The following is a 12342-nucleotide window of genomic DNA, read 5'->3' on the forward strand; positions in this document are numbered from 1 at the left end:
TTTTTTCCAAAATATTGATTATAATTTTCTTAATGCATTTTAGTGACAACTTCGGAATGTTTGATATATTGTAGACTTGCAATACTAGTAAACCTGTTTGAGTAATGAACTGCAAGATTGTGAAGTCTCAATTCCTCACTGCTGTATCATTTTCCTTTGCCTTGCTCTATTTTGCCACTACACTATTTTGTTCCTCTTGCTTTTTTTTCTCTTTTTATCTTGAGAAAGTGAGTACATCTTCAGTATGTAGGCCTGCTTATTTTTGCAATTTCTTAAATTCTTGTCTCCTTTCATATTATCATCTTCCTTAGTTTGTTCAAGTTGCAATTTAATTATAAAAGTTAAAATGTGAGCTTATAATTTACAATACAAACTTGGAGCATACTGCTTATGCTTGATACAATGTAACAGATGAAGACATGGGTTACAAATATCGTTGTATTCACGAATCACTAGTGTTTTAAAATTGATGTATGTTGGATAGAACTTGTGTGGATATTGAATATATCTTTTATATGGTTGCAGGGATGGTTGGCAGGGCTGAAGACAGATGGTGATTCTCATCAATTACCCACCATTGCAATAGTGGCATCATATGACACCTTTGGGGCTGCTCCGGTATGCATTTATTAATTCCACCTGTAAAACCATACTAAATGACATGCATAGTTGTGTTAAAACATCTGTAATTGTAGGCATTATCAGTGGGAAGCGATAGTAATGGAAGTGGCATTGTGGCTCTCCTTGAAGTAGCTAGATTGTTTTCTCTTTTATATTCTAATCCAAAAACAAGAGGACAATATAATCTGCTGTTTGGGCTAACTTCTGGTGGGCCTTACAACTACAATGGAACCCGTAAGGTGATATATCATGTTTTGAAGTTTGTTTTTTTTCCTGACAGGTTTATAACATGTCAGCATTCTCTATTTGTTATGATTTTTTGTAACCAATCGTTTGCATTTTCCAGTGGCTCCAGAGCTTTGACCAACGTCTGCGTGAGAGCATTGACTATGCTATTTGCTTAGATAGTATTGGCTCATGGGAAAATGAACTATGGATTCATGTATCTAAGCCTCCAGAAAATGCCTTTATTAAGCAAATTATGGAAGTAAGTGACTTTGTCAGTGACTGTTACTAAAATGGTTGATGTGAAGGCTTGATTAACATGGATTGACTTGCAGTTTTGACTTAATGACTTGGAATGGAAAATATTGGTGTAGGATTTTTCAAGTGTTGCAGAAGAGTTAGGTTTCCAAGTTAATCTGAAGCATAAGAAAATAAACATTTCAAATCCTCGAGTAAGCGATAAACTCTCAAAATTCTGCTTCACTTGCATAGCTCTTTCAGTTTATATTTAGCTTTTATTCAATTTCCTGTGGTTGTATTACAAAGAAAATTTGCATCCCTGTCCCACTCATTTTATTACCATGAACTGAAAACCTACTCTTGTATTGTTTGCATGTTTATCAAAGAAGTTTGAAACGATGACTTATCTGTTTTTCAAATTTTAATAATATGAAATTAAATCATCCTCTTTATTACTATCTTTGTGCTTTATTTAATTCATGTGATCCTTGAGACCTGGTTCTTGATAGAAATATTTTCAATGATCTACTATTGATTCTACAGCTGCATATTTTCCTTCCTCTGTTCATATTAGCATGTGTGCCATATTTTATTGAAATATATATCCTGATAGCAAGCATGTACTTCCTGCATCTGTCTAACTACTACTAAAATTGGGTATTAAAGCTAGTCATCTGCTGTAGGTAGCTTGGGAGCATGAACAGTTTTCAAGGCTGAGAGTTACTGCTGCCACCCTTTCTGAGCTTTCTACGCCACCTGAATTGCTAGAGAGGACTGGTGGTTTGGTTGATGGCAGGTTCATCTTTGGACTTAAATGCCTGAATTTTATAATATCTATGTCTGTTTTCTGAGAGCTTCGTTCTGCAGGCAATTTGTCAATGAAGCGGCAATTGTAAGAAGTGTGAAACTAATTGCTGAGTCTCTTGCGGTAAGATTAGTTTTACCCTGTGAAGATATTATATTTTGTACAAAAATGTTAGATTGAGGATCCAACATGCATTCCTTCCAATTTTTCCCCATCATTTGACATATGAAGAGCCTTGTTGGGGAGGGGGGATGCTTAAATGTTTCTTTTGTCCTGGACACTAATTTTTAATTTTGCTTGGAAAATTTAGTGTAATGACTCACTAGATATTGTTTTAGTTAGTGTAAGTATATTGTTCTCTAGTAATAACAAAACTATTTCTACACTGGTATTAAATTGAATGCAAGATTGCTTGCTAGATATTTTTCTATGCATGTACTTAATTGATGTGGCATGCATTGTTCTTATGTTATGCCCATTTAACTGCAGACATGGTAGCATTAGTTTGCTCCATTGTGCGAAACTCTACTTATCCAAAGTTAGTTTTTACAGAAATAGACCCAGAATGATTTAGATTGCTTGTCCACTGTAGGATGGATTATTGGCCCCTGACAATTGGTCTCACCCAACTGACAACCTTGAATCAAGCAACTTTAGCTAATTGTTACAGCCTGTGTGGCATTACTCTTATGGTTAATACTGATGATTCATTTATGACATGATGTTTATTATATTATAATAGTAGCAATGTGTTATGGGTAGTTAAAGAGATCCTTATGTTTGCAAAATTTCCAATTCTCATTTGTTCAAACATCACAAAATGGGTCACTCATGGTGCATAATTTACTCTTCATTTGTTCCTTCCTCATTTGATGTACAATCAGGGTGGTTGCAATTTTTAATATTGGTATTAGATTCTATTTAATTATGGGAAATGCTTATATCATAATTATACTTATGGTTGATGGTGTTTAATCACGAAAGGACTTTTTTAAATTTGAGATGCTATGTCATTGGCATTGTACTCCCTCTGGCCTTAAATTTAAGCAAAGGTGTGTCAAAATTTCTTTGACCCACTTTTGCTAATATTAAGAGGCTGGAAGGAGTATGGATTAGTGAAGGTAATCCTTTTCTTGATTTATTCCTATTTTTTGTTTGGCTATTGCAACATGACTTATTTGCCAAGGCATTAGTAAAATAGTTGAATAGATGTGCATAAACTGTCTCACAATTGTTTTTATAGAATTTCCCGGAAAAAATATTTATATTTGATATGCAGTATCTTATGATGTGACATGTGGCATAAAGAAGGTTCACAAATTTTTTATGCAAAGCCAAGTTCCTTTCTTTAAACAGTCTTCTGAACTGCTTTTTGCAGAAGCATATTTATGGACATCAAGGAAAGAACGTACAGATCTTTGCGGACAACAGTAACTTGGCTGTAAATCCTTCTTATGTTCGATCATGGTTAGATGTTTTGTCCCGAACACCTCGAGTAGCACCATTTTTATCAAAAGACGACCCTTTTGTTACGGCATTGAAAAAGGTATTATTGAATGCACTATAATATTTAAATCTGTATCTTATCTTTCACATCTGGATGTGGCGGTGGATTGACCAGTTAAGGGAATTGTTGCGGCAACATTTTTGGGTTGGTAGTTTGGGCTTCTTCTTGCTAATATCATGCACTGTTTCTGGAGTAAAACAGCCAAAAAAAGGCTGTGTACATTATTTGCACTAGTTTATGGAGATAGAAATAGGATTGGAGTTGAGGGTGCAAGCTCCTCAATTTCTTGGATTTCCTTTTGAAGCATTCCCCCGTTTTATCACTAGTATACTCATCCATGTATTCTGCATGTTTATAGGAATTAGAAGATCATACTGATGAAGTCAATCTGCAACGAGAAGTACTAGATGGGATGTTCACTTTCTATGATTCAACTACGGCAAAGCTGAACATATATCAGGTATTTGAAGTTATTTTCTTTGTACCTTGTTATGTATTCAATTCAAAGATTAGCCATTTGCTATTTCCTCTTTTCCCTCTTCAAGCATCTGAATCAAACTTAAATGTATCTTCCAAGAATTTTGCTCAGACAATCTTCAGTCCTGACCCTGTTTGTAGTTGAAGTGTTTTTCAATTTCTTGTGTGTGCAACAATTTTTTGGCTATTTGACTGACCTGTTTTCCCTTCTTTTCTGAAGGGTGTATTTGTCGATTGAGGGAATTTTCATGACACAATGTGTTTTTGTTTTTCACTTCAGTGTTTTACTTTTGGCTTCGTAATTAAATATAGTTCATTGTCTGGAAATTAAAAATGATTTTATCGTTTTACAGGTTGCCAGTGTCACATTTGACTTGCTGTTGCTTCTAGTGTTGGGATCATATTTGATTGTGCTCTTTAGTTTCTTGGTCATCACTACCAGGGTATCTATTTATTATCAACTAATATCTCATGCAAACTTTAGATAGCTAGTTTGTTTGTGTGCATTTAATCTTAGTGTTGTTGTTTGACAGGGTCTAGATGATCTAATCAGTTTATTCCGGCGGCCTCCTTCTCGAAAAGTGAAAACTGCTTAATCACAGGAAGGATTGTGCTCCCATGTTTGGTCTACGTCCTCATGTTTTTAATTAGATTAATTAGTTTCTTAGGATGCTAGTTTCTAATGAAAAGCTTTGTAGCGGATTTTATTTATCATTTGTTAAATTCGGCTGGTTTAGTGGTTAAAAACAGCAAAATGTCTTTGGCTGTGCTAAATTAAGAATGCCAAAATTTTGATATTCTTTGCCCGTCTTATTTGGCGCATTTATGTAGAGGAAAAGAGTAGTCAGTAATGCATGTGCTTTACACACAGCTCACCGATTGGCTCAATAAAAGATTGGATTGGTTAATTTATAAAGTATAAAGTTGCTACTTAGCTAGTAGTATGTTATGCAGTCCTAGAGATCAAGTCTCCTGCAAAGAGTGTTCTCTGTCTAAAATACTCTCTAAGAAATGAAATGTAAGTTAAAGTGGTTGAAAGATTAATGTATTTGGTTAAGAATTTAGTTTAAATACATCTACTTTTCAACTATTGTTTTTGTTTATATGTTATTCTGGAGGAAGTACAAAATAGCAAACCGTCTAACAATATAAATGAATATTCCAGTGAATATTCCGACAAAACACACTAATAAACATAACAGTAAGTATATCTGCCAACTGAACATTATAAGTGCTATAAATTCAGATACTAATTATTTTGATTTGGATTGCATGTTGGAATCGCGGGGCATTCGTAAAGGCATGTCATTGGTGACATTATATATTTCATTATTTTGTTCATTCCATGCTAATATAGATCTGAAGACAATTTCCTCAAAGTCCTGAGATACCCCACATACCCCAGTTCGGGTAGAATGGAATTCTTGCAACAATACTGGAATAATAGAAGAATTAGATGTGTTAGTACAAAAAAATAGAATTAGATGGGATTACCAAATTCTCCTTGTGCAATAATACCCTTTTTCGAGAGAATAACTAGGCTGAATATTAAGATTCTAGTGCAAGTCAGAAATGTTTTTCTTCATCAGCTGTCATTCCTTGTAGCCAAATTGGTTTGGAACTAATAAGCCTTTAACTCTCCTTTATATAGTCGAGACAAATCAGGCTTATGCACAATGCATTGTTACAACAAGTGTTTGAGGCTATTTTGATCCATATACTCAAGAAATTTCCGCCCTAACAAATAATGCCTTCAATGGTTAAAAGCCAACAACAATGATGCGCATGCATCGATCTAGTCAAGTTGTCTCCTTAGTATGCAATGAACCCCTGTGTTGCATGAACACTGCCCCATTACCCTCACCACTGTAATTACACTGTCTTAAATGGAATGCCAAATTTAGGATAATCAAGCTCCAGAGAAGAAATATAGGCCTGTTTACGTTTTCAAAACATGAAGTTGGATGTTTTTTTTTTTTGTCAAAATGTGGTTGGACGTTGATCCAATGAAAATCGTCCTTTGTCAATTTTGTTATAGGTTTGACTATTTTGCCATGGCTGAATATGAACTTTCTTTATACCCAGTTAAACCCATGATTCCATTGACCCCTTCACATTTTCAGGGACTAATCACTTCAAAACAATCTTTACCTTTGCTGGATCCACTACTACTTCTTGATTGGAAATCATATGATCCAAATAATCTCTCTATAATGTCTCCTCCCAAAATCATAATTCTTTTGGATGGCAACAAATTGATTATTTTGTAGCACTTGCAGTACTTGCATTAAGTGCTGTAAAAGAGAATCTCAATCTGTACTGTATACTAACATATCGTTAAAAAACCAAATTGGATCTCCTACTGCAATACTGAAAAAAATGGAGATGAAAGAAAAAGAAATAAAATGAGAAATAAAAAAGTAGAGATTCTATTGAATAATTTGCCGTAAATGATCCAAATCTTAAAAAAAAAAAAACCCAGTAAAACAAACATTCTCTAAAAAGGTTTAGAATATGATTTTATCATTTGATTGAAACGTGGCAAGAGCATTGGTCAATTCAAACATTACTAAGAATTTATAATGCTCTTCACGAGTCATAATTGCACAATTTTAGATTTATAAAGATTTAATTAAATGGTTTAATTGAGGTAAACTAAATTAAATGGTTTAGTTCGGTAAAAAGTTCAATGATTTAAACAATGGAGACTCGATAAAAGGTGGCTTTTAAGATACACAAGCAATTAAATTTGGGATTTGGCTCTCTCATTTTTTCTCTCATATTAATAGTAATAGAGATAGAGATACAAACACATTTTTATTATAATATAATTTAAAAAAAAATTATTTTTGTATTATTTAGATATTTATTTCTCTCATAACATGAGAGTTAAAAGAGATATAAAAAAAAAAGAGGACTCAAATCCTTAGGTTTGTATACCATACACAAATGTGATTATGATAACTGATTTGAGTTGAGTGTAATTTTTAAAAAGAGGACTCAAATCCTCTATCTCTCATTTTAATTGTTTGATTTGAGTTGTGCGTAATTCTTAAAAAAATAATTAGCTTTTAGTTTCAATATCAATTATTCCCTGCAAAATAGAAGAAATTTGATATTAGTCTCTACAAAATAAATTTTTAGTTTAAGTTTATGTAAAATGCAAATATTTTCGTTTTATTCTTAACAATAACAAAGTTAATTTTTCAATGGTCGAATAATTAATGATTTTAAACTTAGTCTCTATAAAATTCAAGAAATTTGATTTTAATCCTTGCAAAATAAAAAAGTTGTTTTAATCTCTACATAATGCAAGAAATATGTTATAATTATGATTTATTATAAAAACCTTACATGAGTGTAGAACAATTTAAATTTTTTTTGTTCAAATTTCGTGTAGTTTACGAAAAAACTAAAATAATTTTTATTTTGTAAAAATAAAACTAAATTTTTTAAATTTTGTATGAAAATCGTTTATTTTTAACCATTAAAAAACTAACGGTGTTAAGTATTATAGTTTAAAACGAAATATTTGCATTTTATATAGACTTAAACTAAGAATACACTTTTTTTCAATAGAACTATTATCTTTATTAGTTACAATTTAAGTTAGTCTCACTATTATGTATGCCTCAAATAACTTGATACAATCTAAATAACTTTGTATGTATTAAAGTGCAATTTTTAACATAATTCTTCACAAGATTTTAACCCATTGATTCAATGGTGTTGGTTTCTTATTTTACTTAACGTGGATATGAGGATGAATTACAAATATTCGATACACAACCCTTATAAATTATATAATAAATGTTGAAAACCAAAATTAAAAATTGAATTTTTAATGATAAAAACCGGTTTACTAATCATAAATAGTTGTAAAATCCGGATTTTAAATCGAATTTGTTTGGCATAACCTCAATGGTTTTTTAAAACCTAACCTTATTTTTTGTTTTATTTGGATTTGGTTTTGGATATAGAAATATAAAACAAACCTATTTCCAAGCTACTCCCTCTATCACAATAAGTCACTTTTTAACAAAAAAAAGAAATTATCCTAAATACAGATAATGAATAGAAGGAATTTTTTAAATATTATAAATATTTTTCTTATTTACCTCATTCTTTCAAACTCCAAAATCATTCGGTTAAACCTTATATTAACACATTACATCTTTCAAAAATTGCTATGGTGTAAAGATTGCACTCATCTGAATTTCCTATTTGTGGAATTTTGCTTGGCAATAACTTCAAATAATGAATGGTAACCTCTTTTAATAAAAAAAAATCAATAAATTCGATAAAAAGTATAGTATCCACATCATATTGCATTCTATATCTTCAGCTTCCACCCTCGGGCCGCAAGCGCTTCACGAACTCGTTTAGCTGCATCAGCAGTATCGTTAAGGGGTGGATAGCTCCAACTCTCAGATATCTGGAAATTAAGAAAACATACATCCATTACAAGATATACATGACAATATAGAATACCAGAAAGGCATCTTTCTACAATAACTTAAATCCTTGCATGGGATATTGAAGACATCGAGATTTACTTACATCCTCAGACCCTGTAAAAGACCGAACAACTCCCAGGCCTCTCAATGATTTGTGAAATTCGGAGAACTTCCATTTGCAACGCTCAGCTCCCACAATGTAGACGGGCTTCCTGTGAGACCAACAATATAATAAAAAATACTTGTATCAAGAGAAAGTATGTAAAATTTGTGTTAATTATTGAAAAACTTCTTCACAAGCATACCCGGTGCTGCAAGCTTCACTTATCATACTAACTGAATCTGCTGTGACAACAAATGCATCACCCCAAGCTAGATGGCCCATCTGCAAGTTGGGTCCTGAAAGTGGTATGGTATTGTTAGTTTTAACCATTTAAAATCTGTTAAAAAAAATTAAATATCTGCATAGATAATCATCTAGTTGAACCCTAAATAAATGTTTACCTTGTCCATTCCAAATATAAACTTTTGGATTATTTCCAAGTTCTTTCTCTATAATATTGATCACCTGTTTAAAAGACAACAGAGAAGGAAGAAAAGGTGAGTCGGAGATGAAAGCATAGCTTGATGATAATACTTAGAGAAACTTCAGGATTGACCATACTTTTTGAGGAGTCTTTTCTGTAAAAGATATTCTAACACTCCCACAACTAGCAAGAACACTGAGCAAAGAAGCTACTAACTGCTTCGCAAGGTCTCCGCCATATCGACAGTTACCTAAATCAATGATGGAAATTAGTCAAATAACCAACAACAAAAAATTGGCCAATGTAATTATGAAGCTTCAATCCTTTAACTTCAAGTTTTACTACTTATTAAACAATAGATTCACAAACAGAAATTACTTGTTGGTCCTCCAATGTTGACAACAAGCAAAGGCCTGCGAACATGTGCAAATTCATCATGCCAAGCAGCAGCAGCACTACGTATTGAAGTGAAATCTATTTGATGTAGGGCTCCAGTCGTGAGAACCTGAGTGTACATTACCACATAATAGTCCTTAGCAATTAACGGGGGCAAATATAAAGTAAAATCAAAGTATCTCCATCAAAGCAACAGGCTATTTGCAGTCATATCATATGCACATCATACATACCACATGACTATCCGGAGGATCGCGTGGAGTTATCCAACTTCGAATAAGCCGAGGAACTTGTTCCTGTCCTTGTGGAGTCAAAGGATAATAGTCATGCTTAGGTGCAATCACCATGTCAAACCTATTTAAATGCAATCTTGGATGTTGTATCTGGCCATGAGACAAGGACAATTAAAAAATATCAAGATTAAAAATCAAAACCTATATTTTTATATAGTAATGAGAGTCAGAGCAAAAATACAGGTGCAATAAACAGCACCATATCAACAATAACATTTAAATCAGATCATAGATAATCTAACACTAAGAAATGAGCACATATGTAAGTTTTATTACTTTCTGGATTAAAGAAAACACATTTATCATTTCACGCTGATTAGGTTCATGACTAATTACGTCTAGGACAAGCATGCCTCCTGACCTTGACAAGTTTACGCTATAAATCACAAAACTAAAAAGAACAAGAATTTCAAACATGGACTGCATAATGTTATGCAGCGGCAATATTGTGATTGTGGCAATCGTCACTGTAAAATTATGGGCTGCATCAGCCCATATCGGCCAACAACAGAATGCAAACAGCAAGAACACACTACAATTTAAAACTTTGAATGTGATAAATATCAGAAGTAAGAAAAATAACAGGGAAGTTCAAAAAGGAAAGAGATCACAAAAGTAGCACACTGTTCCCTTAATTTCCTAGCAAGGACTTGTTAAATAAACTGCTTTGAAGATTGAAAGTAGGTGTAGAGAATTTCTACTCCACAAAGTAGTTTGATACTCCAAGTGTTTTGGAATGAGATTCTACCTACTAAGATGAGATTCTACTTTTCCACAATAGGAGCTATACCAACTTTTTCTCTAATGATATCATTTCTAATCCCATCTTGTCTTGTGCGATCACTCATCCATCATAGCACTATCATCTCTACAACACTGATCTTATTTTCTTGGTGGAGTTTTCTGTCCAATGATCAGTTTCATACAACATTGCAGGTTTTATATGGAGCTATGGTTGTGCTGTAAAATTTTCTTTTAAACTCAAGTCATTCATTTTAAGCACCTTGGTGTTCCCAGTAAATTGTTGTCACAAATTTTTATGTGTACACTAAAAAAATTGATTAATTTACAAGATATCAGAGCAGAGTTGGATAAAAGAAAAAAGTGTTAAATCTGCTGACCTGAACAACAAAAACATTCTCAGATGCTAAACGTTTTATGGAACTTGCAGTAGAAATTGTATCTCTTCCACATGCAACCACCAACAAAGGTCCCTCCCTGGACATATTATCAATCATATCATTCTTTGGAAGGATAGAAAAAACTAGATGAAGATACAAAAAGAGACTATAGGTTGCAAGAAGTACTAGAACGCAAGTCAGCACAAATAATACACTATTATGAGAATAAGAATACTGACTGAATTTGTATAGTAGATCAATTCACTAGTCAAAACATTCAGTTTCTGTTCAGAAAAGCACAACTAGAAGTTTGGTACAAGTATGTCTAACATGAATTAACTTAAATCTTGTACATATTCTAGCAGTTGTCTTAGTCTAAATTAATTATGCACAATAAAAAATTGTATAGGAACTCATATCAAACAACACATTTCCATATCATGTCACCTAATATATTGAGCAGAAAAAAATTGATATATAAGTAATTTAGTATACTGCTGTTGTTAAAAGGAAGTTCATGAAGCCACACAGATATTAGAAGCTGTCTTCATTAAAAAATCAAAGAAAAAAGGTACGTAGCCAAGCTATACACATTACATTGTGATTCAGTTTAACAAACAAAAGAATAGGAAGAGAATTTACTTTTCATAAGTTTCTTGAGCAAAATTTACTATCTGCGTTGCATTGGCTTCTAAGACACCCAACAAGCCTGCACTAACACCATTTTCCGAAGGTAAACGTATAGGCGTCTTTTGTTGAGATTTAACCAGAAGATGGGAATAATCGCGAACCGTTCTTACTATATAATATATTTTCTTATGGAGAGAGACTGGAAGCCAATGAAGCCACTCATTAATTCCCCCTTTGGGCCGGGTAACCCGCTGCAAAAATTCAATCATGAAATGATGAGCAAACTTATTCAGCTGTAAAGTGATACTCTGAATTTAGAAAAAATACAAAATAAATATATTTAAATAAGCCAAATTTGAGCCCTAAAAATTATTAAGAGTTAGCCTTAGCAATAAACATAAGCCCACATACAACCTGCTTTCTTTGTAGCTGTAATGACAAATATTCATTAGATTTCGTTCATTAAAGAATTCTCAAATAAGAGAAAGTTTATTTCAGATGAAAAATCAACCCATCTTTTCCTTTCCTTCCAAATATGCCCACACCCTAAAGGAAAAACACCAAACTTTGATATGCAGCCTAAATTCATTAACACTGACAAGACCATAACAAAAAAGCATGGACACATACCAGTGTTATTAATAGCAGATCACAAAAATTCCACTATGTGAAATAGAAGATAGCATATGCAGAAGCCATATAGCGATTAAAAGAAATCAATTATTTATATATATAAAGAAAAGTTTGCTGCATACAGATAAAAGTTGCACAAAAGTAAAAATAAAAGCGAACTGAGAGTTTTATCATCCTCTCTGGAGAAGGAGAACATATGTTGAAAGGCAATGGAGGCAGACCACAGCTTACATATTGCGAGGTTTTCATATTAGAGTTATAAGAGTACTAATACTCAAAACACCTTAGTTTTCTATTGTAAAAATAGGTCATGTGTGGCTCACATGGTACCTCTTCAGTTATAATTGAAAAAAAAGACACCTAAAATTATCTTTTTTCTGCTACTTCAGAAACTGGAATTGCGACTATTT

General features: G+C 32.8%; 2 protein-coding genes across 3 annotated transcripts in view; one reads left to right on the top strand and one right to left on the bottom strand.

Moving 5' to 3' along the window:
- LOC101498867 (uncharacterized) overlaps positions 1-4783 on the top strand; it is a 10725-nt gene extending 5942 nt beyond the window's left edge. For both annotated transcript variants that reach the window (XM_004506143.4, XM_027335864.2), the window contains exons 5-14: positions 526-618; positions 696-860; positions 968-1108; positions 1221-1298; positions 1770-1882; positions 1954-2014; positions 3270-3437; positions 3757-3858; positions 4229-4318; positions 4409-4783. In XM_004506143.4, the coding sequence (XP_004506200.1) occupies positions 526-618; positions 696-860; positions 968-1108; positions 1221-1298; positions 1770-1882; positions 1954-2014; positions 3270-3437; positions 3757-3858; positions 4229-4318; positions 4409-4471 (1074 nt within the window). In that variant the 3' untranslated portion in view covers positions 4472-4783. The remainder of the gene's footprint in view (positions 1-525; positions 619-695; positions 861-967; positions 1109-1220; positions 1299-1769; positions 1883-1953; positions 2015-3269; positions 3438-3756; positions 3859-4228; positions 4319-4408) is intronic.
- Positions 4784-7946: 3163 nt separating this feature from the next.
- LOC101498524 (mitochondrial fission protein ELM1) overlaps positions 7947-12342 on the bottom strand; it is a 5523-nt gene continuing 1127 nt past the window's right edge. The window contains exons 2-10 of the mRNA XM_004506142.4: positions 11312-11550; positions 10670-10766; positions 9489-9638; positions 9238-9364; positions 8997-9109; positions 8837-8900; positions 8638-8731; positions 8436-8544; positions 7947-8310 (exon numbers count right to left, since the gene is read on the bottom strand). Of these exons, the coding sequence (XP_004506199.1) occupies positions 8209-8310; positions 8436-8544; positions 8638-8731; positions 8837-8900; positions 8997-9109; positions 9238-9364; positions 9489-9638; positions 10670-10766; positions 11312-11550 (1095 nt within the window). The 3' untranslated portion in view covers positions 7947-8208. The remainder of the gene's footprint in view (positions 8311-8435; positions 8545-8637; positions 8732-8836; positions 8901-8996; positions 9110-9237; positions 9365-9488; positions 9639-10669; positions 10767-11311; positions 11551-12342) is intronic.

The sequence above is a fragment of the Cicer arietinum genome, chromosome 6, assembly GCF_000331145.2.
Source record: "Cicer arietinum cultivar CDC Frontier isolate Library 1 chromosome 6, Cicar.CDCFrontier_v2.0, whole genome shotgun sequence".
NCBI lineage: Eukaryota > Viridiplantae > Streptophyta > Magnoliopsida > Fabales > Fabaceae > Cicer > Cicer arietinum.